Source organism: Xylocopa sonorina, chromosome 12 (assembly GCF_050948175.1).
Source record: "Xylocopa sonorina isolate GNS202 chromosome 12, iyXylSono1_principal, whole genome shotgun sequence".
Lineage (NCBI taxonomy): Eukaryota > Metazoa > Arthropoda > Insecta > Hymenoptera > Apidae > Xylocopa > Xylocopa sonorina.
The window spans coordinates 10418513-10433573 of NC_135204.1; the positions used below are offsets into that span (position 1 = coordinate 10418513).

Consider the following 15061-nt stretch of genomic DNA (forward strand, 5'->3'; position numbering starts at 1 on the left):
AAATTAATCCGTTATACACTTCGAGCCGACTTTACGGTTCGATCTCTTATTTTAATGGAACAATTAAAGCCGTCGCAATTAACCGAGCTGCACACGTCGTCTGCTACCGTAAATACCACGGGGGAGGTTCATCCTCCGCGTAACAATCCCCTATCGTTCGGTTTACTTTTTCCTGTACGTTCTGTTTGTACACGGCTCTCGGAAACAACGACGCGGAAGGAGAGTCTCGTTTCAGAAGAGAGAGAGAGCCGCGCGCGAAACAATCTGCCGATGGGAGCTTGCACGCACAGAGGAGTAACCGAAATTGGTGCATCTCCAAATAGAAATGTAATGGCCAGTATCGTTCGAAATTTGTATCGCACCGCGAAAGGATTACATAAAAGCATGGACGAAAGTTTGCGTATTAATGCGTAGATAAATCAGAAATTAATGCCTCCCTGGTCCCGCGTTGTTCCATAAATGTTCCATAAGCGTAGCCGAAATTACAATAATAATACCACGTAAACATGTTACACTACGGAACTGTACAAACAATATTGTAAACAGTATTACTGCGCGAGTCGAAATTTATGCTATTAATATTGATAGTTATTCGAGGGCTGCCAGTGGAATCTCGCGGAACGTGATAATTAATTAACTCGAAGTTAACCAATAAAGAGTAACCAACGGCGAGGGTAATCGGTTCCGGAGGTACGGCGCGTAGCTTGAACGCGCGTTCGTGGACAATTTCGTTTCGTTTCGTTTCGCTGGGATTAACAAATTGTTCGATTTGAAAGACATCCGGCGTTGAGGCATTAAAAATTCAATTATCCATTCGAATAGGCCCGCGTCCGTGGAAAACGCCGGGGATTGTGAAAAATTTACCGGCGAACTCGACGTGCCAGCGACGACGAGCGAGGAAATCTATTTTCACCGCGTTCAAACTGTACGACGGCCGAATTTAAACAGACAATCGCGATGAAGCATAAGCGAATCCGTACGGATCGGCGTTTAATCAAATTTTTAATAAAGAAAGAATTCAATAGAGCCGGTTGTTAAGAATGGAAAAAACAAAACGAACGAACGTCCGTAATCGAATACTCCTCGGAAAGAATTTAAAGCGTAATACCATAAAACTCCCATCGATGTTTCCTCCTGGATTCTGATAAAGTTTACCAAGCGATTTTTGTCTCGCTTCGATCCTATGCCCGGCGCGTTGCGTCTCACGTGCTCGCACCTACGGTTGTTCGACAACCGCATTAAATTCCAAGTAAATATCGACTAATGAATAATGCATGCCCGCGGACGTTTAATCTCGACATTAAACTTCAATTAAATATTGCACAACAGGGGTTACGGACGTTAGCGGATGTATGAAAACCAACGCGGCGGTTCCGTGTTTGTACGCGTACATATTTGCATTAGTAACGAACGAGTCACGCGGCCGCATCACTTTAGCCGGTTACAGATTTTTCAACCGCCTAATTAAACGTCGTCTACGCGAGGCTCGTCTCTGCTCGCGGTATTCTCCGTGAAACATCGAGGAACGCGGGATGACGGGATGGGGGCTCGTAGAAAATGCTCCATAAACAGCGAACGATCGTATCGCACGTGCGGAACCCGTCGATGCATCATCGATCCGATACGCTACGATGATGCAACGAATCAACCGAATATAAATTCACAGACGCGGCGGGCGAGTCCGAGCGGGCAAACGTGATATAAACGCTGATTCGCTCGTACGCGGTTCTTGCGCACGTAAATCTCACAATTTACGAGCTCGCTGGTAACGCTTCAAAGAAAAAGACAGTCCGAGTGACTCGTCGAGCATGCGGACGCGCCGGATATCAGCGCCGATCGCGTTTTTCGCCTTCCTCGAGAATTCGCGGCTAAGAAAATCGGAGTTTCTTTCTACGGAGGAAAGCTTCGAAGCTTTTTCTACGATCTAAATAACAATGCCAGTGTGTACGTGTGTGTATATGTGCGTTTGCCTTTTCCTCTTTTTCAGACGACGAGAACTCGTCGGTTCATGGGATCGTGACGGAGGAAGGTTTGTTCGACGGGGCCATCTTCACGACCTCCGACGAGATCTACATCGAGCCAGCCAACAGATACGCTCCTCTCGTATGCCATCGACAGGACGGCGAGGATAAAGACACGATGGACGATGTGCATCACCATACGATCGCGTATCGGTCCGTGGACGTGAGCGTTCCTCGCCGCGACAGTTATCCTTGCGCGAGCGAGCTCCTGCGCGAGAACACGTTGAACGAGCTAAGGTGAGCCGTTTCTTCGCTTCTAACCTAATTGCTCGACGATACAGCGAAGCTCCAGCGTGTCCAGTTTTAATAAAATAAAATACACCGCCGCACGCTTATACTCCTTTCGATATTACGCGACTAAATCGAATCTAACGCTCAGAGAGCCGAATTTAACCTCGCATCGCGTTTAAGAGAGAGCTTAGCATGCAATTTGGATGTATCCCCTCGTATGATCTAACGCATCCGATATTCCTCGCGTAAACTAAATATCGACCGGCAGCTTAGCATCCATCGAGCGGTTTAATAGAATTTCAGAAGCACCTCGGCGCAAAGACGGCCGACCGCAGGGCGGAGCACGCTTTCCAGTTTTACGTGCCCGCGCCCCGACAATTCGAGGATTATTAAAGCGATCCCATTGTCGCGCGGTCAAAGTCTCGCGGCGTATTAATCGAACGAACCGTCATCCGTCGAAGTTTACCGAATTAGTAGGGAACCAGTGCGGTTCAAAGGGATTTCAAGGGAAACCGATGATTTCCGTGGGACATGCGCGGATGGCGCCAGGCCACAATTAGAGGAGAGCCCCGTTGAGCGTTCCGGGTGCTGATTCGAACCGCTTCTTGACTTCGATTAATGATAACGTTTGCCGAGGCGGTCCGGGAACAGTCGGCCTGGAACGAAGGAGATCACGAGTTGTTTCAATTACTCCGTTCGTGATAAACAGCCTGGCCACGCTTCACTCCCGTCCGTACTTCTGTTTCAAACGAAATTCCGATGGTCTCCGCCTGGCTCTAGTTCTCGCTTCGTTCGTCATTTCCGCGGTCGACGGGGATCGAAATCCGAAGGCTCATCGAGAGGGTAAGTGAGTTTCAAGGGTGCGCCCGTTCGACCTGATCGGTTATTCCGGTCAGAGAGCGCGGAAAACAATTTTAGAAGAAAGTACGCGATCCGCCTCGACGCGCGCAACAATCCGCCGTTTATGCTTTATATCGGGAGCCGTTGGAGCAGCGTGACGCGAGCCTCTAAATACTTTTAAGCGCCCGTTTCGTCCGCCATCGGTGAATTCTCGAAATCGCGTCACGCGCAGCGCGAGGGATTAAACGAATGCGGTAAAAAAAAAGAGACCTCGTAAAGAAAAAAAAAAAAAAACGAAAACGAAAATTCCGTCGGTGTATAAAAGAGACTCGCAAAAAGTAGAGCGTTGCGAAAGGAGGGCGAGAAAATGGAAGGAAATAGTCGCGAAAGGAGGAATATTGCGAATACCCGCCGCGATTTCCGGTCGCCTTGAAGCGAACGTGAACGATTCGAGAGGAGGCCCGATAGAAACGATCCTCGAAGTAAATTGGCTCCCAGCCTGTTACGTATTACGCGACATATGTCACCCTTATCTACCCTAGCCGCATCCACGACGATTCCTCTCGTTTATCCAGGCCCGATGGAGCCGATCGGTTCGGCATGAGGGATTCACTCGGCCGCGTTGTAGTTTTCCGAACGCTTACCAGCGAAAAATCGTTTGCAGGACGAACAGAACGTGGAGTGGATATCTGGGGGACACAATGCGGCCGCTTCATCAACACCTGAACGACGGGAAGCCCCGCGCCAAGCCGGGATTCTATCCGAAGGACGCCAGGAAGAAGGACCCCACGGCGAGCTCGCACAATTTAGAGCTGCTCGATAGGTAATCTGCTTCTCTATCCAATTAAGCCATCGCGTAAGCGTCGTTTTGTATCTGCCGGCGATGTGGAACAGGTTTTAAAGGTCGGCAAGTGTCAGGGGTCGGCTCTAAAAATTGTCAAACGCGGCCAAGTTTGATCGCTCGCAGTGTTTATTTTTAATTAGAGAGGCAAAGCGTTATTTGAAAAATGGATTAAAGGATTGTCTAGAAAAACATGACAGATGGTTCTAGCGAGCTACGATAAAAATGTCATTCCTCTCGCGAAGCATGGCGCTGAAATAACGTTACTACTCGGATAACCTGGTAATTCGTATCGTTCGTAGCTTTGTGTATCGACTAGACGCGTAATGATCACGCGAGAGAGGATATCGTTCGTCCGATTAGGACGATCCGACGCTACTTGTTGAAGTTACAGCCAGGAGCGGTCCGCGCGTCTGGCCATGCGCCGACTCGTTTCACTTGTATCTACGCGAGGAGTCTCGCGATGCAGCTAATTGAAATCCCCTGCCCCCACTCCCTTCACGCAACCAATTGAAAGTTCTAAAATATAAAAAGTTATACAGCTTGTAAAAGTTTTACACGGTCGTTCGTTCCTTCGTTCGTTCTCGATCACCGTTCTCTCATCCTTCTTAAATCTTCGCCGCGTCCCCTCCGGCTCTTTCCTCAACCCTCCAGGTCGCCATCCGCGTTTCCATTCCCGGTTCCATTTAGCCCGTTCCGATGAACACGTCGATGAAATATTCCAGCAGCCGTTCGGAAGCCAAGTCCGGGAAAGAAAGTTGCTCGTCGCGAAGAAAAGCGCAACGGTTACTTATCGTCCCGACGATTCATCCGTTTCCGCTCCTCGCCTGTTTGCCGTGCGGTGCTTGCGCCCCCCCATTTAAAGAGCACACTCATTTCCGACGGAGGAGAGCCAGATTATCCGACGCCGCGGCACCGCGTAGCGATGAAACTGTCAAAAAAACGAGGAGCAAACACCATTATCGATTCGATCCAATTTAACGCAGCCGCGACCGAGTTATCGGACGTTCCAGCGATCGACTCCCCTTTCGGGCGCAAAGTTTGATTTGTTACTAGCACGGGGGATATCGCTCGAATATCGCTCGGATCGGGTCTAACGTAACGCAAAAGGTCATATATTTTTTTTTTCCCATCTCTCGGATATGTACGTAAAAATTGGGAATTTCTGGCTCACCTTTGAAGCCGATAATCTAGTTATCCCGCTGTCGAAGCTTCGCGGGATTTGGAATTTAAAAATTTAATTTCCGAAACGCCGCGCTGGTAAAACGAAACGGGGTTCGGAATGAAATGTGCGGAATTTTCGCAACGGCTGTCTGCAAGAATTCATTTCGGCGGGCGGGTGAAAGGAATCGGGGATCGAATTAACAACGACAACGTTCGTCGGAACCGAACGGATCCGATCGACGTTTCTAGCGGCGGCTCGCGAGTACAGCCAGCAGTGAAAGTAATCTCTTTGTAACCAGGTTGTACAGAGAACGATACTCCAGAGTGCTGCGCAAACGAACCTCTGTGGATCCAAAAAAAACCACGTGTATGTTATATTTGCAAGCGGACCACACGTTCTTCAATCATTACAAGTCCGAAGAGGCCTGCATCGAGGTGATGACGCGTCACGTGCAGCGTGTCAACTCTATTTACAGATACACAGGTGAGCGTACCACGATCGTTGCTTCGGTTATTGAAAATTGATTCTGTTCAGAGGGCATTAAATCGTCCGGCGGAATGTCTGTAATGGCGGTCGTATGAAGCACGAGGAGATAGCAATGAAAATTCCTCCGTCTTCGCGGACGTGGGGGTTAGCAATCGGCAACGTTCCCCTCCCCCCATCCGAACTAACAAGTGCGCGTCTTCTGTCTCATTCCACTGTAATAACTTCGCAAACCAATTAAAACTTTCTTCCGGACCTTCCAGTTAAACTAACTTTCTGCCAGCGGTGATCGGGGGAAATGAATGTTCCTTAGCCTTACCGCGGTTCCTTTCTACGCTGCGACCGATTAATGTCAGTTTCTGTGTCTGACGTTGACCGATTGATTCGGCGAAAACTTTATTGCGCCGCTACACACACCTAACGCGTAAACTTTAAACGATGGTTAGCAAGGAACTGGCGCAGGCGAAAGAAATAATCGAGGTGGAAAGTTGGCGGTGCCTGTAGAAATTGCTTTCTGTCCTCTCAGTCGAAAGAATACGGTCCTGAGGGCCGAATATTATCCACCGTTCTCCGTGTCCATTTATCCCGACCGGTGTCTCCCAAGTGATTCCCTCGACGCGTTCCGCCGCGCCGCTCGCTCTCTTCCGTGGCTGGTCGCGCAAATTATACCATCTGCCGTTTAATACAATTACATCATCAGCCCGGGAGCCCGACCGAGAAACAATCAGCCTCATCGATGGACCCCGTTGAACGCGCAGCGAACAAAGCCCCGCGCAAATCAGTGGAAAGCGTTCCTGAAAATCTCATTTGGCCGGCGCTGCGCCCGGCCACGAATATTAAGTGAGAGGCGGACTGGGGCGAGCAGGCCAGAAGGGCTCTAAACGCCGCACCACCTGACGTAACAACGAGCAAATATTTGTATCTCGTGACTGAGCCGTGTTTAACGTAGCGTGGCCGTGCCTACACGCGGACCAGCTCGATGCATTACTTAGGATTCCCTATCTCCTCCGTCCTACGATTCGCGTATAAAGTCGGTTTCCCGACGACGCTTTCCGTCTTCCTCTAGTTCCCTCTACGATCGACTCGTTTTGTCTGAATGTACAGGGTGAGGCCAGGTTTGCCGTGCGACTGCTGTCGGTAGTAAAGCATACGATCGTCCGCGGATCGAATAAATCGTCGCGGTCGTGTTTCGTTAAACTTGTACGACCGTCTACGACGAAATTGCATACATTATTTGGCTTCGATCGTTGCCCTTTCGATGGTACCAGAAATTACGCTCCACTCTGTAGGTTGCGTGGTAGGATGCGTCGAGTTTCCGGGACGATGGTCGCGCGATTATCGACCATCTCTACACGCGAGCATTTCGGATGACCGATCGACCACCCCTCGGAAATGGCGGCCCGAACGTGCCTCCCTTTGTCTCCGGATTAGAAGGCATTAACTCTCTTCCCATCGCGATATGTACAACCAGTCCTCCTAGCTAAACGCTCTTGTCTGACGAGAGATCCGGAATTGCCGCGATTAAGGAGCGCCCTTCCCGCTCCCTGTGCTGCGCCATGATCCCGCGTTTTCTCGATTATTTCCCCCAACCGCGATCTCGCTCCAGAACCGCATAATTTACCCACAGAACTATTGTCTTCTGCGCCATCGTGCCGATCGTTCGGAATAGAAATTTAACCAGCCGCAGCTTCAACGAGAGCAAGGCGCAACGAACCCGCCGCGTAAACGCCGTGAACGCAACGCTGCACGAACCAGTGGCGTTCTTGTTATTAGGGTCGAAAAGGGTAACGCGATAACGGGTATCGGGCGAAGGTGGAAGTGCCCAGCGTCAGTCATTACAACGTGGAACGCCCTGGCGGTCGCTCGCGTTTACGATCTTTATCTCGAGACTCGCGTAAAAGGAAAAAAGAAATTTATGCCCAAGACACCTGTCACGCGACCCATTTACCCCTTTATTTGTTTGCCAAGTAATTTTTTACGACAGCGGAACGCGAGCCCGGAACAAGGTTACATGAATTTCACGCGACGATCGTCCCAGCGTTCAGCTGTTTAATAATAAACAGCCGGCCGTTTCGTTCTTTCCGTTTCGATGCGCCGTTCGAAACAAGTTTCTTGGCGGTGTCTCGCGGGTATAGTCCTTTCTGGTCCCCGAGACCATTCGTCTGAACTTCTCTTGGAACAAAAACTTGCCGCGCTGTACACTTGTTCGGGAAGAAACTTAGCGGGGATGTCTGACTAGATAGTGATTCGTTCTACTGGTCTTTCTTAAAAATCGATTGTCCCCTCTCTTGAACGTCCGACCAGTCGCTGTTTCGGTTTCTACCGCACTCAGCCAGCGAGCAGTTCCACCGGGTGGCATTCTTCCACATCGCCAAGATTCTCTCTCGATCGCTCGACCATTCGCGGTTCTGTTCTACTTGCGGTCGGACCAGGAATTAATCCCGCGTGTTTGCGCAAATATTTGAGATGGATCGGCGAAACAAACGCATGGAACAACGGCCCCCCGTGAATGTTTAACTCTCGATACCTTGAAATTTCTACCCTCGCTCATACCCGCCCGTTCCCGAGCGTTCCGTTTGCATTATTTAGCCGCGTAAGAAGCCCTCGCTCGAAGTTGAACCCGGCGCCAGCGATATTTTCGCCAACGCAGTCGCTGGCAAGCACCGCGAAGGCGCATGGCTGTTTAAATGCAACATCAAACTTGGATACAATGGTCTTAGCGTTAATTACCGACAGCACATGTATATTACATACGAGATATGGATGTAACGATGCTCGTTGTTGATGTTTGGGTAGGATGCTTGCGTATGCACCTAGCGTCGACCTGGAAACGTTGCCACGGGACCTGGCGTCGTTTAAAGAGACGGAAAACCTCGTGAAACCGTGCTCACGGAGGCATTCTAATGCGTAACGGTGATCCGGATGGCCGATTTCGTTGATTAAAGATCGAACCTTTCAAGCTCGAGCGAAAAATGAATCCTCCGCGGCATAGAATTACACCGGGGGTGTAATTCCTCGCGACGTTCGAATTAACCCTCGATACCATCGGATCGAAGAGATCCATGAACGTAGATTCGTGCGTTCGTTCTGCGCTCGTGCAGTCACGGGATCGCCGCTCGTTCGTACAGGTTCGACGGCGGAAAGGAATCACGATCGCGTGTCACGGTGCCGTTTTTCCAGTTTCGATTGGTATTCCTGCGGCGAAGGTGTTTGATTAAATGCCCTCCGCCACGCGACGGCCGAAACGTTCGAGAACACGCTGATCACCGAGAGAATCCGAAAATTACTCGTCCGCCGCCCCAGCTGATTTTCGTTATCAGCTATCGGTTACCCAGACGAGTGGCTCCTCTCGACCCTCGCGAATTTCTGCTCCACGAAATTTTGGAGATTAATTCGAGATCGCTGTTTCGCAGACTTCAATCAGGATGGACAGCCGGACAACATCAGTTTCATGATAAAACGCGTCAAGGTCCACGGTGGAGGCGCCCTGAACGATCCGAGCTACAGGTTCACCGGCACTTACGGGGTTGAGGAGTTTCTCGAGCTGTTCTCCGGTGAGTAAACCATTGCCTCCCACTAAGACGTTAATTAAAACGCTCGCGCGGGATAAGTTGACGCGAAATTAACGACGACGCAATTCTACAAGGCGTTCACAGTCGCGCGAACGGTCCCGTTGATCGTTACCCGGTGCCATAGTTAATAAGCTCTCGAAGAAGTCGGGTTACAGAGACGAAAACGGACACGCGATGCTGCAAGATGGCAGCCCCGTTTCTTCCTCGCCGGACGCGACTAGAAATAGCCAGTTAATCGTCTGTAGCTTCCTCTTCCTCGACTTTCTTTTTCTCCTGGCCAACGGCCCTCCGGAAATGTCAAACGGAACCTACGGTTCTTCCGTACCTTTGATTTATCTCCGGAATCCGTGTTCCCTCGGTCTCTGCTACCTCTCCACGCTCGTTTCGTGGAGCCTGGCGAGAAACTTTTGACACACCCCGTTTCGTACAAGAGTGCTTCTATTTGCACGGGATATCCCTAACAGTTGGACAAAAGTACCGGATACTCTAATACCTCGGGCGTGATATCCTTTTCGACGGAATCTCCTTGCATTCCAGTCGATTGATTCTTCGTGTACTGACTCAGAGCTAAGCGATCGTATCGCGTTAAAGTTGCAACGGAACGAAGCTAAAGTTATCCAACAGATGGGATTAATTATTGCCAAGTTATAATATGTCGTCATTCAAGTCGGATTCGATGGACATTCCGACCAATTCGATCTGGCACCTTTCATCTCATACCGTAGTCGAGCAAATAAGTCGATAAGTATCGCACGTCCTTGAAAGGAATTTTTCGACTGACAGACGTTCTGGATTCAGTAACTAACTTTAATCAATCGAACGAAAATTTCGCGCGCGAACAGACTCGCTCGACTCAACAGACTGTCCCGTTTCATCTGGCGCGTTCTATCTATACGTTTTTATCGATAGCGGGGCATAATTCTTCATGAAATACGCAAACAGCGCGAACGGCGCCCCGCGATTTTAGCGCCCGTCAAACCTGGTCAACGTATAATTCTGCTTATTTTATTCAAAGTTCAAACGATGACGTTCTTTCCGATGAAAATTGAACGCTGATTCAATCCATACTCAATTATGACGGATAATTTATGGATATTATAATTATGTTGCATTGATGTCGCGCATTATCGATTGTGTTAAAACGCTAATATGAATTACGTCTAGCGCGTCGGTGTACGCGTTCCCCGACGAGCTTCAATTTGCATTGTCTGCGATAATTACGTAATTTTCCCCGAAATGTTTGCAGTTAACGCGATAATTAATAAGCAAGATTGCGTGGTCATGGTCGCGGCCCGATTTCACTTCCGCGGAATCTATTTTTCCCCCTGTGGCAAATTAAGTGCCGTCTTACCCTTGAATCGGTAATCTTCGCATCGACCGTTTTTCGACTCGGATAACATTCGCCAGTTCCGAATTTTTTTGATCAATTACGAATTGAAGCGTCCCACTCGTAGGACTAGAAATAGTCCGCGGATACACCTGTTTCCTCTGCTCGACCGTAATTTGGCTCGTTCTACTCGGCTGCTCGCAGGAGTACCCCTTACATTTGTCTGACTAGAGAAACGCTTGTTCTACCTGGCTGGTTTCGCGTCGCTCTCGCCCGCCTAATGAGCAGGTTATTCTACTTAACTGACTAGAAACTATCTAACAATCTTCGAGAGGCTTCATAAAAATTCTAAACTCTCGTAAATCTGAACGGATGATCTTTCTCGCGTTCTTCGCTTCAACGATTCGAAATGAGAGGCTAGATGGTAATTCACCTCCTCGCGGATCGTTCTTTAACGGTTTGGACATTCGAATAACAGCTCGTTACGAGAAATATCAAGTCTGCGAATAACGAGAACCAAAAATTCCCTACAACACTTGTCGGGTCATTTCGTTAGCACCGATCTACGAACACCACGCACGGTCTGGCTCGAAAAAATTTCGCTCCCAATCTGCAGCTGAGATGAAAAAAATCCGGCCGTTCTTTCACTGACGTTGAAAAATATAGCCACTTGCAGTATGGACGGTGGATACCACCGAGCCAGGGAACAGTGGATGAAATTTTAATATTCCTTGACCGCCGCGATGACCGTACAATCAAACAATGCTCCGCCGTTCCGTCTGTAATTAATCAACGATTCGCAGCTGCTTCGTAGCGCGCTGCGTTCCAGCGAAAAAATTCCGTACGCGCATAATTCCATTGGAATTCTCGATGCAGATTGCACAGGTTGGACGCCAGGGGTACCATACAACAATACGTCAGGCAGACTTTTTTTTTTATCACCCGTCGCGTTAATATAACGTCGTTTCGCGTTGCACAATAGCGTCTCGTCAAAGGAGCATCTGCCGTCGATGGACTGCATAGTATTTCGCTCCAGATTTCGCTGATTTAATAACGGCTCGTCGTCATTTAATAATAACTGTTCGTCGCTGGCACACCGTCCCAATATTCCGTCGCCTTTTATCGCGGACCGCGACACGGCTCTCCGTGACTCTCCATGGTTTATTCGCCTAACACGGTTTATAATTCAGCACGGTCTGGTAGCGCCGTGGAAAATTTCTGTACGCTACCAGACGGAAAGTCGCGCGGATACCAGTCTACCTTTGAACGTCGAGAAGACAGACGGTGCGTTCTTATTAGCAGGAGTGGCGCGCGTTAAACCTGCGGTATCGATCGAACGAGACGGGGCGAAGTTTCGAGGGTGCAATTACGTCGCGATGCGAGACAATTGGCAAAAAGTAGACTAGCCCCGCGGTGGTTTTTCGACGGTCGAGTCAACGGTGTCTCGTCTTGGTCGGCGGCGAATTGAAATTGAGGGAGAACCGTGGAATTGTTGCCTGATGAAACAGCTCGCGGTACAATAACCGATGTACAAGGAGGGTGAGACACGGGACGGGCGGCAACGGACCGTGACGCATTTGCCGCGGGCGTCCAGTAACCAAATATGCCTCCTGAGACGTGCCACACCGCAAACACGTATCCCGCACTGTGCTCTTCCCTCGCAAAAAGCCTGCTCCGCGCCGTGTTTCAGATTGCAAAAAGCATCGCGCGAAGAGGAGCGTCGGTTGTGTTCTCCGGATGGGTCGCGCTTTTCACGCTTTTATCTCGCACGATTCTCGTATCCATCTCCGAGGTCCCGAGAAATACCGTTGCAGCCGATAGAAAACGATGCTTTTTAATTACGCTCGCGTCGAGACGTCGAAAAGCGTTGGAGAGGATCCGAGGGAGTCCTCCGAATCAATTTCGTGTATCATTAATCCGTCAGGAGGATTAATGGAGGAAAGTCTGCGGCGTTATACTCGCGACGCCACGGGAAATTCGCCGCGTCCAATCAAACACGCGGTGTCCCGGCGCCGATATTTTCGGCCCGACGACGAAAGCGAACAGCCGTCCCCCGCAGTACTTTAATTAATTTCGTTTTTAATTTCCGCGTTGTCGTTGGCAGTATTTTACGCGACAGGCGAGGCCCGCGAGGGTCGAAGGGGGGTCTCGAATTCCCAACAACCGACGCGGCCAAACATCCTCCCGAGATGTTATCCGGCAAAAATAATAAATCAGGCGTCCGAAATGTCTGGTAATTTAATTTCTGGAAACTTTTATGCCGCGGCAACTTTCCTCCGCCAGGGATCATCGGTGTCCGGTGACCGAATATACGAAACGGGGACGAGAAGGTGAGGGTGGAGAGAGAAGATCCGCTCGGCTCGGCCATTTCCACCCCTTTTGTTCATCCTTCACCTTCGCAGAATTTTTTCGTGGCATTTGAAAAAAGAACAGAAAGCGCGGGGTAGAAGGGGCGAGGAGAAAAGAACAGAAGGGCGAAACGAGCGATGAATATTCTATGAACGTCGCGCATGAATTTCAATGGGAAGGGTTGTTTACTGATGTCCAGCGTGTTCATCGCGTGTTCCGAGTCTTCCAAGGTTGCCTCGGCGTTTCTCGAGGGATGGAATATCGTTAGCGCGTGCCGGTGAAAAATAAGGGACCGCGAATAGACAGGAACGTAAAATGTCTAATTGAAATTTTTCCAGAGGAAGACTACGACGCGTTCTGCTTGTCGTACATGTTCACGTACCGCGATTTCGAGAAGGGCACCCTGGGCCTCGCGTGGACCGGGGACCTGAAGAACGCTGGCGGTGTTTGCGAGAAGAACGGGGTGAGTCCCTGAACGGTTCTCTGTTGAACGAGGCCGATTTTCGAGGCTAAAAATAACATCGTTCCGCGATACTCGGACGATTACCCTCGCGAACTAACGCTATTTCGCCTTGCAGCACTACAGGGGTAGCATGAAATCGCTGAACACCGGTATAATCACCCTCCTGAACTACGGCAAACACGTACCACCGACGGTTTCTCACGTCACCCTCGCACACGAGATCGGTCACAACTTTGGATCTCCGGTAAGTTGAACGAGCGCATCGAGGAGTTTGCATGTTGTCGGCGCGCGTACACAACGAATACATCGGAGGAAAACTTTCGGGGCCGGGAGCTTTCGAGACACCGTGCGATCGCTGGAACTTGCGCTCGATACCGCGTTGGAACAGCTTTTTCGTTTCGTCCCCGCTTCCGTTGCGATTCGTGACGGTAAATTTCGGGGCGGTAAAAGTCGTGGGTGGGGTTGCTCGTTAAAGGAACGCGTGCACGAGGCGAGCGATCTCAACAATGGCGCGCGGACATCTCGTCCTGGTTTCTGGAGAAAGAAATTTGAAATTTAAAACACCCCCTTGTTCGTTCGTTCGCGTGGCAGGGAGCGGCGCGCGAAATGATAGCAAAGGAACCGTTCCATAATAATCGTTGCCGGGCAGTAACGGCGGAGTGACCCGTTATTATCGAGGCTGTTTCAGACGCGACAAAAGTCCGATTATTTAATTCACGGAGCAACAGTTGCTCGACGGCGATTAAAAGGCTAAAAGCACGCCAGCAGCGTCCGAGTTAATTGCAGCTTCTTTCTCGGCATGGCGACGCCCGTCCGCCGCATTATTCATGACAAATGATCCCGCTGCGCCGTCTAACGTTTTCGCTTTCTGTTAACGCGGACGCAGCACGACCCGGACGAGTGCTCGCCCGGGGGCGAGGACGGAAATTTCATAATGTTCGCCAGAGCCACCAGCGGGGACAAACGAAACAACAATCGCTTCAGCCCGTGCAGCCTGGTCTCCATAAATCCCGTTCTAAATGCCAAAGCCCGCTCGTCCAAGGGATGCTTCGCCGGTGAGTAGAGGGAAGCTTTTGGAATTTTAATTAGTTCCGAACAGGGTCAACGGCTGGCTTGCTTCCAGTCATCAGCCCTGACCTCTCCTCCGTCCCTGCCCACGATCGTTCCCTGAATTATTTATACGATCGACGTCCAAGCTGCTTTGTACGATCACCTGCTAATTACTTGTTAACGCATTTCCCGTTCAGCCTCCGTCCCGGATTGATCCCGAAACCCTCCGATCGATACGAGCATTCTAACCCCCCCCCTCGAAGCTGAGAGTCGTTCGCATCCTCCGGTGTAGCCGCTCGTAGAAATAATTTCCCCTTTGAAAAGGGTGAAAGACCGGGCGAAACGGTCAGCTGAAGGTAAACGTAACGCCTCTAATCCACTTTTACAACGTTGCTAAATTTCTGCAGCGTGATAAAAAGAGAGAAAGAGCGAGGGTGGGCGCGGGAAAGGCGGCGAACGTATCGGTGCTTCGGAATATCGATTGGCACGAGGTCTAACGGCAACTCCATTGCAATTCTAATAGCCGACTCTCTACACGGACCGCGCGAAACTCGTTTCGGACAACGAGCGTCAGCCCGAGCGGACGGCTACGCGAGCAAACGAGCGACCAGTCGCGCAAACAAGAAACAGATACGACTCGTTAATTGTTAATGACACGAAGATCCCAGTGGCCATTGGGAATTCCTCGCTGGACAAAAAAAAAAAACAAAAGCTCCGCT

General features: G+C 50.1%; 1 protein-coding gene across 1 annotated transcript in view; it reads left to right on the plus strand.

Moving 5' to 3' along the window:
• LOC143429943 (disintegrin and metalloproteinase domain-containing protein 10) overlaps positions 1 to 15061 on the plus strand; it is a 102121-nt gene that overhangs the window by 74663 nt on the left and 12397 nt on the right. Inside the window, exons 4-10 of the mRNA XM_076905819.1 lie at positions 1988 to 2258; positions 3757 to 3915; positions 5397 to 5581; positions 8995 to 9135; positions 13168 to 13292; positions 13408 to 13536; positions 14179 to 14347. Coding sequence (XP_076761934.1) covers positions 1988 to 2258; positions 3757 to 3915; positions 5397 to 5581; positions 8995 to 9135; positions 13168 to 13292; positions 13408 to 13536; positions 14179 to 14347 — 1179 coding nt within the window. The remainder of the gene's footprint in view (positions 1 to 1987; positions 2259 to 3756; positions 3916 to 5396; positions 5582 to 8994; positions 9136 to 13167; positions 13293 to 13407; positions 13537 to 14178; positions 14348 to 15061) is intronic.